The sequence below is a fragment of the Pleurodeles waltl genome, chromosome 6, assembly GCF_031143425.1.
Source record: "Pleurodeles waltl isolate 20211129_DDA chromosome 6, aPleWal1.hap1.20221129, whole genome shotgun sequence".
Taxonomy (NCBI): domain Eukaryota; kingdom Metazoa; phylum Chordata; class Amphibia; order Caudata; family Salamandridae; genus Pleurodeles; species Pleurodeles waltl.
Genome location: NC_090445.1, coordinates 43597934 through 43623729, shown reverse-complemented (window position 1 = coordinate 43623729; position 25796 = coordinate 43597934). Strand labels below are relative to the sequence as shown.

The 25796-nt window shown below is 47.5% G+C and overlaps 1 protein-coding gene across 1 annotated transcript in view; it reads right to left on the bottom strand.

Annotated features, from left to right (window-relative positions):
• Positions 1 to 25796, bottom strand: part of LOC138299142 (complement C2-like) — a 479732-nt gene that overhangs the window by 46556 nt on the left and 407380 nt on the right. The window contains exon 16 of the mRNA XM_069237201.1: positions 1238 to 1358. Within this exon, the coding sequence (XP_069093302.1) occupies positions 1238 to 1358 (121 nt within the window). The remainder of the gene's footprint in view (positions 1 to 1237; positions 1359 to 25796) is intronic.

Below are 25796 nucleotides of genomic sequence, written 5' to 3'. Positions count from 1 at the left end.
CAACATTATGTGAAATCGGGAAGAGAGGCTCCAGTCCTTATAAGATTTTGTCTCATCAGGGAAACAACAACTTGTGTGCAGAAGGGATAAATTTGTTCATGCAGTGTAGGCATGACAAAGCAGCCACATTCCAAAGCTGTCCTACTATTAGCTAAAGCTGCTGAAAGCAAAACCTCAAGACCTCAAGGAGGATTCCAGTAATAGCGTATAGGACTAAAAAACAATTATAAATATTGTCTGAAATACCATGAACTGCGGGCCTTATTCTTACCAGACAATTTCACCCTAGAACAGGGAAGAATCTGAACAGATGAATATGTATTTTCTGTTTGGACAGTGCACAAAAGTGGCAAGGTCGTATCTGAGGGCCACTGAGGGAGGACAAAGACAGCAAGTCTATGGCAGAGCACCAAAGGGCAATTGGGTATATTTCTACAGTTATTACTGGAGTTTCTACATACCTTGAAAATATACTTATATCACCAAGGTACGTATATGTGAAGTTAGGTACAGAAAAGTCATACAAATGTACCTTTTGATATTTTGGACCTAATTTACGAGCCCGTACCAGCACACTGCGCCACCGGAGCGTCATTTGTTTTGACCCTCCAGTGGCGCAGTGTGCCGGCCCATTTTTACAAGGCCACACAAAGCTTTTCATGGCCTTGTAAATATGGACCCCTATCACGCATATCACTGTACGAAAGGGGCATTCCATGAGTGTTGTTTGGGGTGTTCTCACGCAACACCCATGGGAGCCCAAGGAATCTGACGCATTCCCAAATGTACAAGTCTGAAAATGTGTTAGATTCCTAGGCCACCTCAGGGGTGGCATTAGAATGACGCAAAGGGGAGAAATATATTTATTTCTCCCTGTCTTTTCCTCATTCAGTGTGTGCTGCATCCTGCAGCACACACAGAAAGAGGAAAACACCTCTTGTGATTGTTTTTGTGCACAAAGATCTCTCTTCCTGCACAAAAGCAATCATCACTACAACGCAGGCACCCTAGCACCATGGTGCAAGGGTGCCTAAGTTGGCACTAAGCAGCAATTTGTGCACCAGCGCAGGGGGAGAGGTATCTTGTAGCTACAGCGCATTCCTGTCCTTTCCCAGTAGCGCAGGGTGGCCACGGGCCTCATAAATAAGGGATATGGGAGAAATTTTCTGAGAGCAGCACCTTGCATATGCCCATATTTGCCTCTATACCATTTCAGCCTAATTTAAATTGTATTTACCTTTGCATGTGGAATATCCTTTGTCACCCTCGGTGCACAGGTACCGTGGCCGCATTAGTTTTTGGATGTCGTCTTTCGTGAAAGTACCCCAATGCAAGATTCCATTGGTGCAGGAATCCCTCTGTGGCAAAGGAAGGGAGACAATGCAATATACAAGATGGTTAAAAGATGGCATTGAGTATCGAGAAAGCAGGGAAAAGAGCAGGAGGAAATGGACTAGTGGAAGGGAAAAAAACAGGAATATACACAAGGAAGAGAAAAGGTTCTAATATTTTGAGTGGGGAAGACAGATGAAAGAAGGAAGAAGAAGGAGAAGATAAAAAAGACAGAAAAATAAAAGCATTGGTACAAGAGAAAATATTAAGGTATTTTACAAAGACTAGACATTTTGGGCCTGATTTAGAGTTTATTGGATGGGTTACTTTATCACAAATGTGACGGATAGCCCATAGCAGTGGCGTAACGAAACTGGAGGGGGCCCCCAGCAAAGAATCTGAAGGGCCCCCCTCTGGATTCCCTGAGGCCAGGTGGTGTGTTGAGGGCCCCCCTGGACCTTGGGGCCCCCCACACCGCAGGGACTGCAGTGTCCTTTGTTGTGCCACTGGCCCATAGCCCATCTGCAATATTACAGGTGCATAATATCCAATGGCACTTGTACTATGGCCAAGATATCCAGCACGTTTGTGACAGTAACACATCTGCTGAACTTTAAATCAAGACCTCGGTGAGGACAGTGAGAAAGGTAGAGAGCTAGGCTTATATAAATGCAGAAAGTGTGTGACAATATATGTATATTTGTAAAAAGAAGTGGGTAGGAGGCAAAAGAGGTTTGAGGCAGAGAACAAAAGAGCATAAGAAAAAAGACAGAAGGATCATGTTTTGTTAAGTGACTTGAAGCCAAGTTAGAGGTTGCAGATGTTCTCATCTATCACTTGGGCTAACCTATGTCATGATTTCCTAGTTGGTTTTTAGTAAGGGATTGTGTTTGCTCTGGACCTCACCCCATCACTTGCACACTTCCGATGATGGATAGTTGTTGTTCTGAAAACCATACATTAAAGATAGTTGCAAGGAATGATGTGGTGTGTACATTCTGCTGCATTTTCACATGATACCCCAAACTCTTTGAGCCTGATTTAGAGTTTGGCGGACGGGTTACTCTGTCACAAACGTGATGATATCTCACCCGCAGTATTACAGGTATCACTGGAGGTAATGCACACGCATGACGACAGATAGGATAGCCTTGACATTTGTGAAGGAGTAACCTGTCTGCTGAACTCTAAATCAAGCTCTTAACCTTAAGAAGAAAAGACACAAGCAAGTCTGTCTGTAAAAAAGCAGAACTAGATTTAAACATTTTGAGCAGGGTTGTGAGCAATGCATCAACTAATATCCTCCAGAAGCAGGGTCCAGGACGTCCAAGTGATTTTCTGTGTTTTTATCTTATAGAGTCGCCTTTAGTCAATTCTGGCTTGGTCACCCTCAGAATCTGCTCTCATGTTAGGTAGAATATAATGCTGTTTAGGACATACTTTCTCACCTACTTTTCGCTTTACTTTTTTGTGAAGGATGGTTTGGCGCATAAGGTAACACAGTGTAGGTTTTCTGGGCCACACTTGGGTGATGTCACAAAAACGGGCAATTACTCCACTAACTTGCTTAGCCTAGGCTTTGGTCCCACTCAATTTGGAAAGCAACCACTGCAAAGCCAAACCTTGAAAAGACTCTGGCATTTTCTTTGTTCATTGATTTTTTTTAACATGAGCTTCTGAACAGTAATCAAGTTGTCAGGATCGGCAGCAACAGAGTATTTCACCACCATTTAATTCTTCTAGCCTGGATAGTCCAATTACCATCCAGTTCAAAATCCACTGGCCTTTTCCTTTTCCTTAAAGTGTTGTCCTTGTTACTCTCATTTTTCATATTGTTGCTACTATATCTTCTAATCATACTCTCTGTTATCATTTTATAAGAAATAGGGAAATAGCACAAATCGTTATTGTTATTATTATCTGCGTTAGAATAGCTTGCAGGAGTGTTAGTATAGCCGCAGTACCCCACCACCAAAACGACTTAGCCACTTACCTACTTTTCCAAAAACCACTCCCTATCTTTCTTACACAAGACCCCACAATCTCTTGTAAATCAGGCTATTCAAACATTCTAATCTCATGCGTTGAATTAGTTATGTTAGTGATATAAGAGTCAATCACTTCACTATAATCCAGAATATATGTACAGCACCTTCTTGCCTCAATTAATTTACAGACATCATCTTCTTTTGCCAAAAGTATATTTAAGGCAAGACTGTTCTGCATCACCATTGCTCTAATTGCTAACATTTCTACATTCCCTAGTTTAAAAGACTGCTGTATTTCAGCAAGTTTATTTACAACTCTAGATAATCACCTAATCTTTAAATCATTCATCGCTATTTCCATTCGATTTCTAATACCACTTTTCCAGAATTTCTCTTCACTTTCTTCAAACCATGTTCCTCTCCCAACTCTCCTAGAGCAAACTAAAGCCAGATAACCTGAACCCAACCAGTTCTTTGGCTGATTGAAATAATCAAACATAATAAATACCCCTCACAATAGGTTTTCTTCCAAACAAAAGATTGCACTAACTTCATATGATTTTTCACACATACTTTCACCAACAAACTTTACTCTTTCTCCCTTCACAGGACTAAGCCTTACCATGCACATATCACCCCTCTTTTTTGCTCCATCTTCAACCTTGGATGTAACCCTGAAAATCCAAATAATTATTCTTCCTCACTTTCCTCCAGAGCAACCTTCTGTTCTTCCAGATCCTTATTGCATTTTTACCGATTTCATTATATTCTTTAGTAAAATCAGACTCTTCACTACTCAGCAGACGCAAATAAAATTCACCCACAAAAGCATCAGCTTTGTTTTGTGCAATCTCTCTTAGATACTTCCCATCACATCAAGTCAGTCAGCTATTTGAAAAGAAACTCTTCATGGCTAATGATAGTTACTAAAATTCTACAATAAAGTGAGTATGAGCGTTCTAACAGGACCTATGTAGCCCCTTCATCAGCTGATGTAGGAAAGAAAGTACAGACGTAACAACTACTAATTTTCATAATTTCCATTTACTCCTCAATCATTTTAGTACACACATTGGGGGTCATTCTGACCCTGGCGGTCGGTGACCGCCAGGGTCACCGACCACGGGAGCACCGCCAACAGGCTGGCGGTGCCCCGTCGAGCATTCTGACCGCGGCGGTTCAGCCGCGGTCAGAAACGGAAAGTCGGCGGTCTCCCGCCGACTTTCCGCTGCTCGGGAGAATCCTCCATGGCTGTGGAGCGCGCTCTGACACCGCTCTGACACCGCTTCTGACACCCCCTACCGCCATCCTGTTCCTGGCGGGTCTCCCGCCAGGAACAGGATGGCGGTAGGGGGTGCCGCGGGGCCCCTGGGGGCCCCTGCAGTGCCCATGCCAATGGCATGGGCACTGCAGGGGCCCCCGTAAGAGGGCCCCACAAAGTATTTCAGTGTCTGCAAAGCAGACACTGAAATACGCGACGGGTGCAACAGCACCCGTCGCACCTTCCCACTACGCCGGCTCCATTCGGAGCCAGCGTCCTCGTGGGAAGGTAGATTTGCCCTGGGCTGGCGGGCGGCCTTTTGGCGGCCGCCCGCCAGCCCAGGGCAAATCTCAAAATACCCTCCGCGGTCTTGCGACCGCGGGGCAGTATTTTGTCGGGGGAAGACTGGCGGGCGGCCTCCGCCGCCCGCCAATCTCAGAATCACCCCGATTATCTCTAATACCACTAACTAAATGTTTTCATGGATTGGTACTATTTGCTTAGATTCTTTTTGATTAGTTCTAATTGCTATTTCACTAATTATATGATCTGAAGCATTTCATGCAAGACTCAGTAAGTACACCAACCAGGACAACCAATGTTAATAATATAAATGTTAAAAGCACCATCTCTACAATTTTACAGCATCTGCTGTTTCCGAGCTTCATGTTAGAGACAAAAATCACAAAAATATATATATTTTGTGGTAAAAATCAAGTTCTTCTTTTAAACAATAATATTTCTTCATCTTCTTTTCTTCTAAGTTCATACAAAGTAAACTTTCAGAATCAGCTTCATCAATATGGATTAGTCTCTCTATATCATTTTTTCTTTCAGTTGTTTCAGTCTTCTAATCAAAACTCCCCTGTCTAATTTTTTGTGATTCTTATCTCAATTAAATATTTCAAAAAGTCTCTATTTGACTTCCCGTGGTCCTTCTTCAGTGCCAGTTTCTGGATCTGATTCACTTTTAAAAGTCTTATGGTACTTATTCATCTGGAAGTATTTGTCTTCATCTGAATCTTCTTCTGATACTGTAGCTAGATGCACTCACTCTGGTGAGGCATATTTTCAATTTCGAATCTCATCATACCATTTTTCTGGAACTTCTCCCAATGTTGGGAAGTTATGTGTAAAGGTACACAAATCTGCTCCTGTCCAAGGGACATGCACTAAATTCCCTCAGTGTATCTCCGTTGAAGGATACTCAGCCACTAAACTTGTCCCCCTTTCTGGATCACTTGCCATTTTTCTTGCCACTTTTCCTTAATGGTCTTTCATTTTCTTTTTATTCACCGCCCCCTTTTTCCATTTTTCTTGATATTTCTTCAAATCTTTCTACTTTTGAGTTTTCATGATTAAGGCCCTCATAACAACCCTGGCGGTCAAAGACCGCCAGGGCTGTTTCGTCGGTTGCACCGCCAACAGGCTGGTGGTGCAATCCTTGGTATCATGACTGCGGCGGAAGCGCCGCGGTCGCACCGCCGGGACCAACGGTTTACCGCTACGTAGGTCCCGGCGGTTGTAATCCTCCAGGGCAGCGCTGATTGCAGCGCTGCCCAGGGGATTACGAGTCCCCCTCCCGCCAGCCTTTTCATGGCGGTAGGAACTGCCATGAAAAAGCTGGTGGAAAGGGGAGTCACGGGGCCCCTGCTCTGCCCATGCCTTTGGCAGCCTGAAAAGGCTGGCGGGAGGGGGACTCGTAATCCCCTGGGCAGCGCTGCCCTGGAGGATTACAACCGCCGGGACCAATGTGGCGGTAAACCGCTGGTCCCGGCGGTGCAACCGCGGACCTTCCGCCGCAGTCGTAATACCAAGGATTGCACCGCCAGCCTGTTGGCGGTGCATCAGACGAAACAGCCCTGACAGTCTTTGACCGCCAGGGCTGTAATGAGGGCCTATATGTCAAATATTCTGTTTATATCCACATTTCGATGAAGCATATCTCCAAATTTGACTTTTAGAATCCCAATACAAACTTAGTTAGGAGGTGCTTCTACCACCACTGTCCTTTCAGGGATTACCTGTACTTGATCTTCCTGAATCCTGTTTCTACTTGTACTAGACATTGTCATTGTAACAGACACTTCTGATGGAGCACTTGGTACAACTTCAGAAGGAGCTTGTACCACTGCAGTATCTCCCCATCCACCTCTACCGACCCCGACAGTAGCCCATGCAACTTATCACAGATTGCAGTTTTGCTAAATAAAACCTATTGCAACTTTACTGCATCTTCTTCATTGCCTGTGTTTGATTGAGACATGGTGTTTATGTGAGAAAGGGGTAATCTCTGTTTAACCACAACACTCCCTGAGATGTCATACTCTTGAGTCCATGCGTAAAGACTGCCACAAATCACCTTTTACCGTTTGGGTTTTTGGTGAGGTGCTGCTTGTGAGCCAGGAGGGTTGGGACGACAGTTACGATTTGTTGTAGGATTGGCATAGTCACCTACAAACATAAGTACTGTCATCCTTAAACCAGCAGTCTTGCCTAGAGCAAGAGTCCAACTACGACATTGTGCCACCAACGATGGTGTTTAGGCACTAATTTATGGATAACCCGACTATCACTGTCTCACAGACAACAGATACCCTAAGTACCATTATACAGAGACGTCGTGGTCTTGGAGAAGATCCTCCTCAGCTGAACAGGGACCACCTAATTAGGCTGTAGGTTGTTCGAGCTCAAACTCTTAAAAGGACTATACTCCCCATTTGGTGTTCCATCTCTAGCACCTATTTCACAATATGGCTAATGCCATAGACATTCCTAAGAATGTTAGACATGCATTAACATTACATCTAATAGGGCATGGCTTAACAGATGAGTGCGGGGATGTCACTTTCATAGTAGAAGCTAGTGAAGCTTACCAAACAGAAACATTCTACTCTTGGGTCACCTTTCCTGAGGAAGACCAAAGATGATTTACATTCCACACATACAGAATTACAAACATACCTCAACGGTACCAAGCATACCAGTATCTTGAGGTTCCGATTATTTATCAAGACCATCAGAACTGGTTTAAAGGTGCCCTAACACATGTAATACAACCCATGAGATTAGGTCCCTTAGGTAATGATGGACCAACATGGCTTATGTTTGCCACATACACACCTCACCCAGGTATACAAAATATGCAGGCAGCAGACCTGCAAAACGTATACATTGAACTAGTAACACTTTACAGACGGCTCGTTCAATTCGTAATGCGAACTTTGAACACTACACCAGCGCATCCAGCACCACCAGCACCTGCTGGATACCAATTGGCTACTGGGATTAATCCACAAACAGTACATACTATCATGGGTAAGGTACCCACAGAACGAAAGAAAATCCCGTTCTGGATAGCCCAGAAAATAAATCAGCTGGAAGCTGTGTTTCCCCATACTGGACCACAGGAAAAACATAGAATTCTCACAATGTGCTTGCTCTTCGGGATGGTTCCCTCGGTAGATGACTGCGCCACATGGGGTACAGTCTTCGCTGAAATTTATACTACCACACATGGTACCCCGACATTTGCCAATTTACTGGAAGTGTTAAAACAAATACAGAATGAGCACAGGGCTGCATCAGCCCTAGATTTGGGGATGAAATTAATGTGTAACTTCAACGCGGTTTCGTCAATTATACTCAGTAATAATATCAAAGGGGAAGTGGCAGCACTGGCTATACGTCAGCATCTCAGAGAGGTTCCACATTTGGATCGGGAGAAAGAGCTACCGAAAATAATTTCCGACATCTATACTAGTATAGGATGGGATAGTGTGGGAGCCAAGCCGAAGAAGCTCGAAATACAGAGTACTACCCCCAAAGCAGGTAATAAACAAGCACAGGAGTGTTCTAAGAAGCGCTGGGATAAACAAAAAGACATTGAAGATAGACGAAATAAAAGAGCACATCCGAAGAACTCCGACAGGAGACATTCTCTCAGAAATAGAGAAAATATAAAAGCTCCTGAGAGATATACTGACTCACGTCCCTCTCGTTTCTTTCAGGACGCACCGGATAGATGTAGCGAGAGAGGAGGCCATCCCGATCAACGCCCTGAACATGTGAAACAGAAGAAAGACTCACCACAGTCTTCAGACAAAAAGAATAAAAGTCAACAAGGTGGCAGCACTGTCAGTTAAAAATGCCAGTACACTTGAGAACATTGCTGAAGAACAAGACATGGGCAGTTACACTGTTAGACAGAGCAGCAGAGGTCATGATATGTCACCAGAGTCTGAAAGATCATCTGGATGCAACAGCAATTACTGATTTCATTGCTGTTGAGACTGCGGATGGCCGCGTTCTCCCACCCAACAGGGTTTATGATTTAAAGATCCAAATAGAGGGAGACGTAGAGCGCACCATTGGTGTGATATTCTGTGATGAACTTAGTTGTGATATCCTGTTGGCCGAGAGGGACTGGCCTCCCGAGCTCGTCCGTAAGATCCCACATGGGGAAGATGTCATTTTGCCTTCTTTCTCTGATCTTGTTCCAGAAGCGGTGAAAGAAGCCTACGCTGTCAGCTTTAGTGCAGGCACCTGCGTTATACCGCAATCATGTAGGATGGGACAAGGATTCTCCTTGCCATGTAATACCTATTAGGTCTACACCCCAACCTCAGCCACAATATCCTGTTAAACACGAAGCAAAAGCTCCAGTAAGGGAGATCCTCACTCAGCTTGAGTACCAGGGAGTAATAGAGCCCTGTGTCTCTCCAATGAATAACCCGTTATTCCCCGTTGCAAAACCAGACCATTTCTACAGAATAGTTTTAGATTACAGACACTTAAACAGTCATACACGCACATACGCTATACAAAATTCACATAGTACAGCACTAATTAACAATATAGGGCCAGATGTAGCAAAAGAAAATTTTGCGAGTTGCAAATTGCGAGTCAGACCGACTCGCAATTTGCAACTCGCAAAATTGTACGCAGAAATGTGTCTCAGACACCTTCTGCGACTCGCTATGGGGTCGCAAAGACCCACCTCATGAATATTAATGAGGTGGGTCGCATTTTGCGACCCCATAGCGAGTCCATGCATTCACAGGGATGGTGGCCTGCTGAAGACAGCAGACCTCAAAGTTTGTGACTGTTTTTTTAATTAAGCAGGTTTTTTTTTTGAATTGCAGCCCGTTTTCCTTAAAGGAAAACGAGTTGCAATACAAAAAAATAATGAAACCATTTGGTTTCATTTTTTCAGAGTAGGCAGTGGTCCATTGGACCACTGCCTGCTCTGAAAAATTATTTTTAGCGACATTCACAAAGGGGAAGGGGTCCCATGAGGACCCCTTCCCGTTTGCGAATGAGTTACCACCCACTTCAAGTGGGTATTAACTGCGAATTGCTTTGCGACCGCCTTCGCGGTCACAAAGCAATTCTGCATCGTGGTGCGAGTCGCAAATAGGAAGGGAACACCCCTTCCTATTTGCGAGTCGGATTCACATTTGGCGAGTCAGTACCGACTCGCAAAATGTGAATCAGCATCACGATGGCCGTTTTGCATGTCGCAAACTGCATTTTTCGCAGTTTGCGACATGCAAACCGGTTCCTACATCTGGCCCATAGTGCGCAAAAAATAAGAAACAACTTTGGATATTTCCAACGGGTTCTTCTGCCAAAACTTAGCACATGAAAGTCGGGACCAGAGTGCATTCTCATTTGGCTCACAGAAACTGTTTTGTCATTTGGGCCAAGGCTACAAGAACAGCCCAGACTGCTCTCAGCCCGTGTAACATCAATATTACATGATATTGATTCTGAGGCGTTGTCATACGTGAATGACATCTATCTCGCAGATGACGACCTCAACATTCATCTTGCCAGGGTCGATCGGATCGTTTTAGGATTCGCAGCCCTTGGCTACAAATTCAATTTTAGAAAAACTAAAATAGCCTTTCTCAGTGTACTGTTCCTGGGATACAAGCTATCAGACAAGGGGAAAAGCCTGGTTCCGCACTTTCTAGAGAAATGTGCTCAACTCCTCCCACCTAACACTCTCAAGAAACTACAGTCTTTACTTGGTTTCTTCAACTTTGGCAGAACCTACATTCCTGACGATGCACAACGTATCAAGCCACTCTATGACTTAATACGCCCTAATTTTTCCAGCAGACACTGGACAGTTGAACAAACACGGATTCTTAGGGAATTGCAACAGGACATGCTAGAAGAAAAACACTTGCACATATGTGACAACAATACATAAGTTGGTCATCAGAATTATTGCTGGTGCGCTTGGGTTCACGTATGTCACCTTTAACGAGGGGGACACAGTGCCCATAGCATATAAATCACATTTATACTCCAATGCAGAACAACGTTTTGCACCAAAATTCTAACTGCAGTCCAGATGGCTGTCATTAAGGAGAGGCCATTTGCCCAAGGGTAACACATTATTGTCATTACCACTGTGCCAGCCCTAGAGGCTGTCACCAAAGTGAGCGTTCCTAACGCTAAAGCATTACATCCACACTGACTGCCACTGATGTTGATTACATCTTTGATCCAAAACTTCAGTCACAAGAATTTCTCCAATACGAACAGGAGTATCCCGCTCCTCTAGATATTTTGCCACTTGACAGATACCGTACTGTAATTTACACTGATGGTTCAGCACAACCAGCTGTAGGTACCAAACATCAATATTCAGCCGCTTGCGCAGCCGTGAGTGGAGTGATGAAGGATGGAGTCTTCCACCCTCACAATACCTACATGCAGACGCTAGGAGACTGCACAGCTCAGCTGGCTGAACTCAAAGCCCTTATTCTGGTGCTAGAACACACAGAGCCAGGATCACTGACTTTAACTGTCTGTGACTCATACTCCTGCGACCAGTCCTACAATGATTGCCTCAATCATTGGAAGCTGAACGGGTTTAGAGACTCCAAACGGAACACCATAAAACACAAAACATTGTGGGGGAGGGTGGCTGATCTTAAGGATAAGCTACAGTGTGTCCAAGTAGTACATACATTGGGCCACCAACGTGTGGGAGTACACGTTCTCGGCACACCTTTGGCTGATAAAGCAGCCAAATCTGCAGTAGCTACGGCTTCTATAGCTGCAGTGACTCGTTCTCAGACGAGATTGGATAATGAAATATTGACTGCAGTGAAAGCTTCGGCTGAAGGCAAGTCTATGCTAAAAGGATACCCTACAAAATATTCTTACCACATCACCTGGGGTTGGAGATAAAAGTAGCACACGAGGGTGTCGCTTCTGCTCATGCTGGTATCTCGGCTACGGTAACACTCTTACAGAAATGCTTCTGGTGGCCAGGTCTAAACAAACTGACAAAACAATATGTCCTTTGTTGCGCCATTTTCCAGCAAATTAATGGCTCAAACATCAAACGCCTACTGCAGACATCCCTCTTCGTGTCCAGCAGGCTACTACAATGTGTGTACCTGGACCACTGTGGTCCAGTCCAACCTGATGGAGTGTCCAAATACATCTTAGTCGCTGTAGATTCCTGTTCTAGATTGCTGTGGGTATGGCCGCAGCAGTCGGCTGACGCTCAAACTGTTATAAAAGACTTGCTGATCTTTATCGGTACATATGCAGTTGTGGCATTCCATTCGGACCAGGGCCCTGCATTTGCCTCGAAGGCATTCAGGGACACCATGGGGACAATGGGTGTTGGACTCCATTACTCCTCACCATACCATCCCAAGGGAAATTTGGTATTGGAGAGGCGGAACCGTGATCTAAAGCAGTCCTTAACAGCTAGAGTATTTGGTTCTGGCCGCAACTGGCTTTATCAGCTATATGGGGTCCAGAGAGCACTGAATAATCTGCCAAGACGGTCCTTGGGAGGACGCACTTCCTATCAGGTTCTCTTTGGGATACCTATGTATGGCCCAGGTTTGGTGGCAGCAGTAACACCTTTTGACATAAATGAATGTCTCACTGTTTTACAGGAGCTTCAGCAATTTTGTGACGATAAATCATCCGCCAGTGCTGCCACCTTAGGAATAAGGGATTTACCAACAATTTCCACTGGCTGGATTCCTAAAGTCGGGGATCTGGTTCGTGAGAAGATCGCTGTGAAGAAGGAATTCAGTTCATCCTACAGAGTACCGATCCCAGTCCTGGGAGTACAAGCTACCAGAACTGTCATCTTACCACCACTGCCTGATTTCAGGGCAAACAGATTAATTTCCATGGGTGATGTCAAAGTTCACCATGTGGCCAATCCTGCACAGTAGACCCAGAGGGCCCTTGGGTAGCTCCCGGTCCCCTCTCACTACCCAACAGGATATACCTCTTCAAAGCAGAAATAACAACACTACTTTTGACTACACAAGCATGTCAAACGATGCTACAAATACCTCCTCGACCGTGGGGAGGGCAGAAAATGAGCTCTTGCTGATTCCAGTTACCACTTCAATGACAGCACCTGTCCAAGATTTGGCTGTTTTCTACACCAACACTACACAGACCGACAACATCGTCTACTATGAGCCTCCAGGCGAAGTGGATCCATCTACCAGTGTTGCACCTGCTCCTGCGTTTGCAGAGACAGTTTCTGGTTACTTCATCGACATTTATGACTTTTCTTCAGACTCATCCACTCCAGTAAATGGAAATGTTTCAAAGACATCTAATCTGTATCTATGGCTTAAAAATAACTATTTAATACACCCAGGGAACTATTTATGGTTCTGCTTGACATTTTTTGCATTGTTTCTATGGATTGGTTTTGTGAGTGTTTTCTTTTTGCTTATAAATGGTCATTACCTTGCTGAACGCTCCTCAGTTGAGCTTGTGGATGAAGTCTTAACTCCATATCATTCCTCACATAAGGTCCGAAGAGACCTGCCCCTTGTGAACATTTCAGCTGTACCTATTCCTCATGGGATTGTGTGGGACAACGTTCCATTTGATATATACGGGCCTACTGAGGTCATTCAAATTCCATTTGTTTTCAATATGTCTATGACTGATGTCATTACACCTGGTGTTGTATCTGATGATTGGGATGTCAAGACAGTTGATTCTATGTTAACTGAAATGAAGGACTATTCAGTATTTGAAAGTGATGATGTATATAGATATACAACAAATTACGGGATAATGTTCTGCTACAATAATTGGGGACATTACTACCTGCACCGTGCCACTAGACAGAGACCAGTACATAACTACACACAGTGGGAACACTGTTCAACACCACCTGTGGGGAGCCCAAAACGTTATACAGATACATTTACTTATTTTTCTGGGAATGACACAAAACATCCAGTCATACTATTTCAAATTACCTCCTTCAAAAATTAGGAAAATTTTGCTAACTGACACAAAGCTGATTTATTCATATTCCTTTGTTTCCTGTTTTAGAGTTGAAAGTTACAAATACTGAAGGAACACTGTTGATCTGAAGAGTGTACATGGAACACAAGATTGGCAAATACAGGGTAGGGAAGGTTTATTAAGAGCATGCCTGATTCCTCTGGAAATGATCTTTTTAAATGACACCATTCAACAGACATCCTGTCTGGGGTTAGCTAAAATAAAAGAAATGAACACGCCCAGTATCTCCACATCGGCAAAGTTTAACGATTGGCAATTCTTCCTGAATGTCACTGAGGAAGAGCTAGATGCAAAGGTTCAGGCTGGTACCTATAATTCTTCACTTTCCAGTCCCGGCGTGTGGTTGATTTGGCCAATAGACACCAATGGATGTCAGGCACGTTTTTTGAATTCCTCAGGGGGTTATTTTGTCTCGGATCAACACACAGGTATAGGTACAACATACAGTGTGGGCAAACTGTGCCAACAATGGGTACAGTCTAACACGTTGGCCGCAGTTAAAGAACATCTTAACACTCTTTCTGAGGATATAGAGTTACAGGGCTTTTTGCTAGGTCCTAGAAAGCCTTGCTCCAAAAGATTCATCTATGCTATGCATAATGAGATTTGGAAGCTTTCCAAGATAGAAGCTGCTGCTCATTTAAGGCAAACAGATAAGGATAATTTAGAAAAGGCTTTAGCTGTTGTCGACAACGGCATGTACACTCTGTCCAACAGGATTTATTCCCTAACAAACATAGGCCCTCATTACAACCCTGGAGGTCGGTGATAAAGCTGCGGTAATACCGCAAACAGGCTGGCGGAAACAAAAATGGAATTATGACAACGGCAGTAACCGCTCAGACAGACAGCCACTTTAACACACCGACTGACACAGCGGTAGCAACAAGCACCACCGCGGTAACCGCCAACAGCCAGGCGGAAGACAATGTACCGCTCACTGCATTATGCCCAACCCATCCGCCAGCTTGGCAGAAACAGAACACAGAAGTCAAAGGACTCACCTCTGGAGACACAGGGAACAACCACAACACCATGGAGCCCGAGTTGCACATATTTCCCATGCTCGTCTACCTTTTCCTACATTACGAACACCAACGCCGGCGAAGACGACCACAGTGAGTACTGCTGCCTAGCACACAAGGAAGGGGGGAGGAAAAAGAGAGTGACACACACACATGCAACACCCCCACCCCCAACACCATACACACTGACACAGTAACATTACATATTCTCCCTGTACCCCTCAGGAATAATGCAAGGATAAAATGATTTGAAGAAAGTGAGTGTAATACAACAAAATACAACGAATAAGTGCATCAAAACACAAACGTATATACATAGTTACAAAGGTAGGGACACTGCCCAGTTCTCAATGTCCGTGGGCCACAGGGCCACAACACATAGGCCAAAGCCCCACCTCACTCCTGCAACAACACGGAGAGAACACTGCAGGGGCATAAGGTCGAAAATACACAGGCACCTCAGGGCGATGGGAAATGGGGGGGCACCTCAGCCAGAAGATGGTACAACACCACTGGTCATGGAGGGGGCAACATGCCCTGTGCTTGGTTCTGGGGAGTGCAAGACCACAGTCTCTCTGGTGGGTGGTTTGCCCACTGCATGGTCATGGGGAGTGCAAGGCCACAGTCTCTCTAGTGGGTGGTTTGCCCACTGCTTGGTCCTGGGGAGTGCAAGGCCACAGTCTCTCTAGTGGGTGGATTGCCCACTTGCTCTGGGGGGGGCAACATGCTCTGTGCTTGGTCCTGGGGAGTGCAAAGCCACAGTCTCTCTAGTGGATGGCTCTCTAGTTCACTGGTTGTGGAGGGGGCATTGTGCCCAGTGTACTTCATCCTGGGAAGGGTGGGTTGAGTGGATGGCTTCTCCACTGGTTCTGGAGGGGGCATTGTGCCCAGTGTGCTTCATCCTGGGAAGGATGGGGTGAGTGGATGGCTTCTTCACTGGTTCTGGAGGGGACATTGTGCCCAGTGATGCAGAGCTTGGGGAGTGCGAGGTGGCAGTCTCTCACCTGGGTGTCAGACCCACTCAATTTGCAGGGGCCAGGACGCACAACAGGCCATGGAGGCAGGACTGCACACTGTCTGCCGGCGGTGATGGCTTCTCGTGGTGGCAGTGGCGGTGCTGGTGTTGCTGCTGGCAGTGGTGGGGGGAGGCTCCAGCCCTTCCCCTGCAGCCTCGGATGGATGCCCACTGGGGCTGCTGCAGCTGGCAGTGGTGCTGTGTCGGTGTTGGCAGTGGTGGGGGGGAGGCTCCAGCCCTTACCCTGCAGCCTCGGACGGCTGCCCACTGCGGCTGCTGCTGCTGGCAGTGGTTCTGGTATCGGTGCTGGCAGTGGTGGGGGGAGGCTTCAGCCCTTCCCCTGCAGCCTCGGACGGCTGCCCACTGGGACTGCTGCTGCTGGCAGTGGTTCTGGTGGCGGTGCTGCCAGTGTTGGGGGGAGACTCCAGTCCATCCCCTGCAATCTCAGACAGCTGAACCACCATGGTTGGTGGTGGGGGCTCCGAATGAGTCCCAACACAGGCCTCCTGTCCTTTCTGCCTGCTGGTGCAGACCCCTTGCCCTTCCTGTCAGCAGCTGGGGATTTCACCTTGCCCTTCCCTGTCACAGCTGTTGGTGCCTCCTTGTCCTTCCCATACGGTGCTGGTGGTGCCTCATTGCCCTTCCTAGTCGCAGCAGGTGGTGCCTCCTTCCCTTCCTTGATGCACCTGGTGCAGGCACCCTGTCAGTGTTGCTGCCTGGTGCCCAGGATCCTCTCCCACCTGCAGTAGTTGTCAACACTAATGTGCCCCTGGACTGTGTGGCTGAGGTGCTTGCCTGGGTTTTCTTCTCCCTGGCCTGACATGAAGGACAGGGGGGAGGAGGGGTAGGGAAGAGGTCAATGGTGGAGAGGAAAAGCTTCTTAGGGACATTGGGGTGGGAAGAGGGTGAAGGTTTGGGGTGGAGGAAGAGGAAGTGGTTGTTGGAGGTGTCTGTTTGCTGTGTTTGGGTGCAGTTGCATGGGCTGAATGTTGTGAGGTGGATGGCTGTCGGGTTTCTGAGTGCTTGCATTTGTATACCTTGGGAGGAGGGGGCACAGACACAGTGGGAGAGGATACAGGAGACATGTGCATGGAAGTGGGGGTGGTGACTGCCGGTGAGGGGCGTGTAGTGATAGGCGTGATGGTATTAGGGGATGAGGATGTGGTGCATGCAGGTGTGAATGTAGAGGCAACTGGGAGGGAGTTGGAGGAGGAGGAGGAGGAGGAGGAGGGGGAGACAGTGGAAATTGTGGATGTTGGTATGTCTGCATCTGGATGGTGTTTGTGTGAGTGTCTGTGGGATGATGTGTGGTTCTTGTGATTGCCTGAACCACTCCTGTGTGTTGTCCTGGGTACATGCTGGTCTGCCTGTGTGCTTGGGATAGATTGAGGGGAATGTGATTGGGCAGAGGTGTTTGGAGGGGGGAGGCTAAAAACAGGGACAATGGCTGCCATCAGGAAGGAGGGCAGAGCCTGGATTAGTCTCTGTTGGGCGCAATGCCAGAGTGAATGCCCTCCAGGAATGCATTTGTTTGTTTCAAATGGGCTGCCACCCCCTGGATGGAATTCACAATGGTTGACTGCCCAACAGAGATGGATCGCAAGAGGTCAATAGCCTCCTCACTCAGGGCAGCAGGGCTAACTGGGGCAGGGCCAGTGGTGCCTGGGGCGAAAGAGATGCCCACCCTCCTGGGCGGTGCTGGTACGGTGGTGGCGGCTGTACCTGTAGCTGGGGTGGGTACAGAGGTGTCTGCCACCACCAGGGAGTTTCCATCGGAGAGGTATCACCGCTGTGGTGCTCCCCTCGCCCTCCGTCCCACTGGTGCCCTCACCGTTGGTGGATTCGGCCTCCTGGCCCTGTGGGATGCAGCTCTCCCACCATAGGGCCCAATATGATCCAATGAGGATTTGCACGGCGGTTTTTGACCACCTCCCGCAACGGCGCACGTCAGCGGAATTATCTAATTTCCACCTGTCCCTCCATACAGGACAGGCGGATGCCATTTCAGGGGGGGCGGGGGCAGGCCAGGGCACATAACTGCGTCACAGTACACATAGGTACCATTTGGGCCTATATAACAATTTTGTGTTATAATCAAAACATGCAATGCAGTGTAGTGTTTGGAAATATGGAATACTGACCAGCTACTTACCGTTTGCCCCCTATATTGCAACCGATGCGGAAGAATAGGAGATGGAGACATCCCCCAGTGTACAGGCCCCTGGTGGACATGGCAACAATGGAGGACAGGCACATTATCCTCAGCTATAGAATGGAGATGGCCACAATCACAGAGCTGTGTGCCCAATTGGAACCTGATATCTTCTATCCGTTAGCCCACTGGGATCCACCCCCCCCTTGTGCAAGTCCTATCTGTGCTCCATTTCTTGGCAAGTGGCCCCTTCCAAGTGACAATGGGCTTGGCAGCAGGATCGTCTCAGCCAATGTTCTCTATAGTGCTGACCAGAGTATTGTCTGCCCTGATTAAACACATCCGCAGCTACATCGTTTTCCCACAGGTGGAGGATCTGGCCACAGTGAAAGCTGATTTCTATGCAATGCGACACATCCCCAGCATTACTGGGGCTATTGATGGTACACATATAGCATTTGTCCCCCCTCCCCTTAGAAATGAACAGGTGTTCAGAAACCCAAAGAGTTTTCACTCCATGAATGTGTAGGTAGTGTGCCTGGCGGACCAGTACACCTCCCATGTCAATGCAAAGTATCCTGGGTCTGTGCATGATGCCTTTATCCTGAGGAATAGCAGCATCCCATATGTGATGGCTCAATTCCAGAGGCACAGTGTGTGGCTAATAGGTGAGCCTTGGTTCCCACCCAGGGTTTGTTGGTGTATGGGGATGGTGTGGGCCCTAAGGATTGGTGTGTGACTAACAGTTGTCCCTCCATATTTGCAGATGACTCTGGTTACCCCAACCTCTCATGGCTACTGACCCCTGTGAGGAATCCCAGGACAAGGGCAGAGGAACTTTACAATGAGGAACATGGGCAAACAAGAAGAAGAATAGAAAGGACATTCGGCCTCCTAAAGGCCAGGTTTCGTTGCCTCTATCTAACAGTTGGATCCCTGTACTACTCACCCAAGACGTTGTGCCAGATCATCGTGCATGCTGTATGTTGCACAACCTTGCCTTACGTCCCCAGATGCCTTTTCTGCAGGAGGATGAGGCTGGAGCTGGGCGTGTGGCAGCAGTGGACAGTGAAGATGAGGGGGCAGAGGATGAGGACTGCAATAATACAACAGTACTTCCAATGACACACAGGTAAGACACTGTAATTACACTTTAAAATGACAGTTTTGTATTTGACATTGTCACTGGCAGGCTGATTTTTCACACTTCTATGGCCACTTACTGTACCCTTTGGCATCTCTATTTTCAGATATTTGTGCCCCTCTATTGCTCCTGGTGTGTTGACATCAGCCAGCTACAGGTCATTCCTATGTATACATTACTGTACAGACATATTGCAGTGTTTACACTTTTTAAACAAATACATGGTTAAATGATTTGACAGACTCCATACTTGTATTTATTCAAATGGTGTTTATTTAAATGCTAATGATTAGAGGGGGATGTGCAATGGGCTGGGGTGATGATGGAGGAAAGTCCAGGATGGAGTCCAGTCTATTTGTAACAAAGATGCATTGTCCAAGGGAGCATAGGAAGGGGAGCAATGGCAGTTCAAGGTGGACAGGGTTACAAAGTAGAACACAAGGGTGACATTCAGGAGAGTCTTATTTCCTGGCGGGGGTCTTGGCAATGTTCTCTGGCTTCTGCCTGGATCACAGGGACCGTTTGTGGGGTGGTTCTCCTTCTGCAGTGGGTGGGTGCTGGTGGCCTGTTGTTCCTGTGGTGGGGCCTCCTGTCCACTAGCGGCAGCGGAGGTGGAAGGCTGTTCCGTGGTTTGGCTAGTGTCAGGGGCCCGGTGGTGTGCCACTGCCTCCCTCATGGTGTTGGCCATGTCTGTCAGCACCCCTGCAATGGTGACCAGGGTGGTGTTAATGGACTTCAAGTCCTCCATGATCCCGAGGTACTGTCCCTCCTGCAGCCGCTGGGCCTCCTGCAACTTGTCCAGTATCTGGCCCATTGTCTCCTAGTGGTATGCTCCCAGGATGTTGGTGAGTGCCTCCTGGAGAATGGGTTCCCTGGGCCTGACGCATAGCAGTCCTCCCAGCTTCCCTGTTGTCCTGTGCCTCTGTCCCCTAAACCGTGTGCCCACTGCCACTGGCCCCAGGTCACTGATCGTCCTGCGTTTGTGGGGTGGCCTGGGTCCCTGTAGTGGTGGACACACAGCTGACTGACGTTTCCTGGGGACAGAGGTATGGGCCCGCTGGGTGGGTACTATGGTGGTGTTTCCTGAGGGGGGAGGCTCTGTGGTGGTATGGGACTGTGTCTGGGTAACCGACTGTCCGGAGATCCCTGATGGGCCAGGTTGGTCATCCAGATCCAGGTGTCCAGAGCTGCTGTCATCACTGTGGGCCACTTCTGGCGTGGACTGGAAGTTGCTGGCACCTCTTCTCCGGTGATGTTGGGTGGAGGACCTGTGGGGATGTAAATGCAGTGTTATTGTTTCTGTGTGTGTCATCTTATGCATGGGTGTGTTGCCCTCTATGGCTGTTGTTGCCCTGGCAGATTTGCTTTTGTGTGAGTTGCTATTTGGTGGGCTAGGTGATTCTCTCCAGTGTGCATCCAGTAGTGATAGGTGTCCATGCAGGTCTATGAGGGGTGTCCATGCATTAGTGTTGCATCCAGGGCTTGGTATTGGGATGTGTGGGTTGTGATGTGGGGTATGTTGGAGGTGGTAGAGTGATGGGAGAGTGGGTACGGGTGGGGGCTTGTGATGGCATGCGGGTAGTGGGGGTGATAGTAATAGAGATTTGACTTACCAGAGTCCAGTCCTCCTCTTACTCCTGCCAGACCCTCAGGATGCATGATTGCCAAGACTTGCTCCTCCCATGTTGTTAGTTGTGGGGGAGGAGGTGAGGGTCCACCGTCAGTCCTCTGTACACTCTGTTGGTGTCTTGCTGCTGTGGAACGTACCTTTTCCCGTAGGTCGTTCCACCTCTTCCTGATGTCATCCCTTGTTCTTGGGTGCTGTCCCATGGGGTTGACCCTGTCCACGATTCTCCGCCATAGCTCCATCTTCCTAGCAATGGATGTCTGCTGCACCTGTTATCCGAATAGCTGTGGCTCTACCCGGATGATTTCCTCCACCATGACCCTTAGCTCTTCCTCTGAGAACCTGGGCTGTCGTTGTGGTGCCATGGGGTGTAGTGAGAGTGGTGTGGGTGTGTGGGGTGATGTGTTTGGGTGTATGATGTAAGGTGCGTGGATGGTGTATAGGTGATAGTGGTTTGTGTCTGTAGTCTTGTCCGTGGTCTTGCTATCTCTCTTGAGGCAATTATTTGTAATGGTAAAGGGTTGTGGGTTATTTGGGTGTGTGTTTTATAGTGGTGTGGGTGTGGTGTGTGTATGTGTGTCAGGAGTGTGTAGTTTGAATTGTCCAATGTGGTGTAGTTTCGTTTGAGTGTGTGTATTTTGAGTGCGGCGGTATGCACCACCAATGGTTTAGCACCACTGAATCTCTGCCGCAGTGATTCGTAGGTAATAATGTGGTGGGCGTAGTTCTGTTGGCGTAACGGTGTGGGTTTGGATACTGCCAGCTTATCACTGACCTTTGGGCTGGCGGACTTGTGTGTGTGGCTATATAGTGACGGATTGCTATGTGTGTGTCATAATATGGGTGTCGGTAATCCGCTGCGGTATGTCGGTGGCAGTCAGTCTGGCGGTAAGCGGTACTTACCGCAAATGTCATAATGAGGGCCATAGTGTCATCTGCGATTGATATTATTCCGACATACATGACCCTTTTATATCATGGACAAAGTCAGTTGCGTTCCATCATGCAGTTAGGTTGGACGTTACAGACTTTGAAAAATGGCTGAGTTCCATGGAAGTACATTAACGGTAGTGAATTGTTCACTGCTTTTAATTTATGCAAGCAACAACAGACAATGGCTAAAAGGGAAACTAATTTCACCATGCTTCACATAGAGAAATTAGAAAAGTTGCCTTTCTCGGTCGCAGAGTCCATCAACAGTATGGCTCCTACATGGCATCATTAATGTGCCTATTTCCACTTTTCGTTTTTCGAAATGCCTGAAACATCTTGCTGTGGGCAGGTACGAGTGACTAGGCAATAGCTATATTAAGGAAGAGTGGGAGTTGCCCTTTGAATTCAAGTGTCTGAACGGCGAAACAGAGGTCTTTCATAGCGGAAGTGAATGTGAGACTACTGCTAGTCATGCTATGATTTGCAAACAGGTGTCCCTTCACGGCCTTTGCAATGCGGGGGTCGCGAACTTGGCCTGTTTTCTGAAGGGTACTCCTGTCCCTTTGATTCAAACAGCATTTCATGTACTTTTGAATGGAAGTTATGTGGTGCTGAGTGACCAAAGCTGTTGCGGTAAGCGACCAGGATCACAATTTCAGTATCTAAGGTCGTTAAGTATTGTGGACAAGTTTTATTTCCCCCCACACAAGAGATACAAGTATCAGAAATGTGGCCTCACATTGATACTGTTACTGTAAATTATGACAAGCTGAGCTGACTAAAGGAGCTACTGTTTCAAAAATAAGTCACGTTGACATCAGCTATAGAGACGTATGCTCTCCAGATAGCGAGATCATCAGCCGAGACACAATCCCAGTTAAATACCAACTTCCCCACACACTTTGGAGAGCTGGTATCCCGAATTTTCAACACTTCAAGTACTACTGGGATTGTACACTTCTTTAAGGCTGTTGAGTCTGGATTTGTGTCCATCTTCCAGAATATCTTCGGTGGCATCCCATCAGCCATCCATTCACTCTTTTCAAGCATATTTGGTGGCTTTCCTATCATTTTGGCATTGATTGGCGGAACACTACTGCTATTTCTTCTGATTTGCAGTGGTTGTGTCCTTCTGTCACAGTGTCCTTTCCTCGGGATCTGCACGTTGCTGAACAAAAGGCCCACCTCCTGGCATCACCAACTCAGAAAGCTATTATAGCACAGAGTTATGATGAAGTCAGTCGGTGGGAAGGGAATTAGGGTAGGGAACTGCAGGGGGAGACATCTGAAAAGAAAAAGGTTAGAACACATATGCACTTATTCATAGCAGTATAACTCATCAATAGACTCTTGACTAAAGGCGTCTCCGTGATATCAGATTGAGACCCTGTAAGGAAATGCCTCCTTGGCATGGTTACCCCCTGACTTTTTGCCTTTGCTGATGCCAAGTTATGATTTGAAAGTGTGCTGAGGCCGCTAACCAGGCCCCAGCACCAGTGTTCTTTCCCTAACCTGTACCTTTGTTTCCACAATTGGCACACCCTGGCATCCAGATAAGTCGCTTGTAACTGGTACCCCTGGTACCAAGGGCCCTGATGCCAGGGAAGGTCTCTAAGGGCTGCAGCATGTCTTATGCCACTATGGGGACCCCTCACTCAGCACAGACACACTGCTTGCCAGCTTGTGTGTGCTGGTGGGGAGAAAATGACTAAGTCGACATGGCACTCCCCTCAGGGTGCCATGCCAACCTCACACTGCCTATGGCATAGATAAGTCACCCCTCTAGCAGGCCTTACAGCCCTAAGGCAGGGTTCACTATACCATAGGTGAGGGCATAGGTGCATGAGCACTATGTCCATACAGTGTCTAAGCAAAACCTTAGACATTGTAAGTGCAGGGTAGCCATAAGAGTATATGGTCTGGGAGTCTGTCAAACACGAACTCCACAGCACCATAATGGCTACACTGAAAACTGGGAAGTTTGGTATCAAACTTCTCAGCACAATAAATGCACACTGATGCCAGTGTACATTTTATTGTGAAATACACCCAGAGGGCATCATAGAGATGCCCCCTGAAAACATACCCGACTTCCAGTCTGGGCTGACTAGTTTTACCCGCCTGCCACACACCAGACATGTTGCTGGCCACATGGGGAGAGTGCCTTTGTCACTCTGTGGCCGGGAACAAAGCCTGTACTGGGTGGAGGTGCTTCTCACCTCCCCCTGCAGGAACTGTAACACCCCCTTTGTTACAGCGCCACACGGCATCCCAGCTAGTGGAGATGCCAGCCCCCTCCGGCCACAGCCCCACTTTTGGCGGCAAGGCCGGAGGAGATAATGAGAAAAACAAGGAGGAGTCACTGGCCAGTCAGGACAACCCCTAAGGTGTCCTGAGCTGAGGTGACTCTGACTTTTAGAAATCCTCCATCTTGCAGATGGAGGATTCCCCCAATAGGATTAGGGATGTGACCCCCACCCCACCGGGAGAGGGCACAAAGAGGGTGTAGCCACCCTCAGGGCTAGTAGCCATTGGCTACTAACCCCCCAGACCTAAACACACCCCTAAATTGAGTATTTAGGGGCACCCAGAACCGAGGAAGATAGATTCCTGCAACCTGAAGACAAAGAAGGACTGCTGACCTGAAGCCCTGACGGAGACACTAACTGCTTTGGCCCCAGCCCTACCGGCCTGTCTCCCCACTTCGAGAAAAACTGCAACAGAGACGCGTCCCCCAGTGTCCAGTGACCTCTGAAGCTTCAGAGGACTACCCTGCATCTAAAAGGACCAGGGAACTCCAGAGGACAGCTGCCCTGTTCCACAAAGACTGAAACTTGCGACAAAGAAATAACTTTTAAAGGACTGCATGTTTCCCGCCGGAAGCATGAGACTTTCCACTCTGCATCCGACGCCCCCGGCTCGACCTGCGGAGAACCAACACTACAGGGAGGACTCCCCGGCGACTGCGACCCTGTGAGTAGCCAGAGTTGACCCCCCTGAGCACCCCCCAGCCAGAGGGAATCCAGAGGCTCCCCCTGACCGCGACTGCCTGCTTCAAAGAACCCGACGCCTGGGAAACACACTGCACCTGCAGCCCCCAGGACCTGAAGGATCCGACCTCCAGTGCAGGAGCGACCGCCAGATGGCCCTCTCCCTTTCCCAGGTGCTGGCTACCCCGAGGAGTCCCCCCTTGCCTGCCTGCTTCACTAAAGAGACCCCTGGGTCTCCCATTGAAACCTATTGCAAACCTGACGCCTGTTTGTATTTACCTGCTGGCAGACTGGAACTGGGGCACCCCCTTCTCCATTGAAGCCTATGCGTTTTGGGCACCACTTTGACCTCTGCACCTGACCGGCCCTGAGCTGCTGGTGTGGTAACTTTCGGGTTGCCCTGAACCCCCAACGGTGGGCTACGTTGGACCCAACTTTGAACCCTGTAAGTGCTTTACTTACCTGAAAAACTAACAACTACTTACCTCCCCCAGGAACTGTTGAATTTAGCAGTGTCCAATTTTAAAATAGCTTATTGCCATTTTTGCCAAAACTGTACATGCTATTGTGTTGATTCAAAGTTCCTAAGATACCTGAGTGAAATACCTTTCATTTAAAGTATTGTTTGTAAATCTTGAACCTGTGGTTCTTAAAATAAACTAAGAAAATATATTTTTCTATATAAAAACCTATTGGCCTGGAATTGTCTTTTGAGTGTGTGTTCCTCATTTATTGCCTGTGTGTGTACAACAAATGCTTAACACTGCCCTCTGATAAGCCTACTGCTCGACCACACTACCACAAAATAGAGCATTAGAATTATCTCTTTTTCCACTATCTTACCTCTAAGGGGAACCCTTGGACTCTGTGCATGCTATTTCTTACTTTGAAATAGTACATACAGAGCCAACTTCCTACAGACCCCTTTTGAAGTGAGGGCAAAGCCCCTTCTTTGAATCATGAAACAAGAACAAACTACAACCTCAGAACCAAGAGATGGCA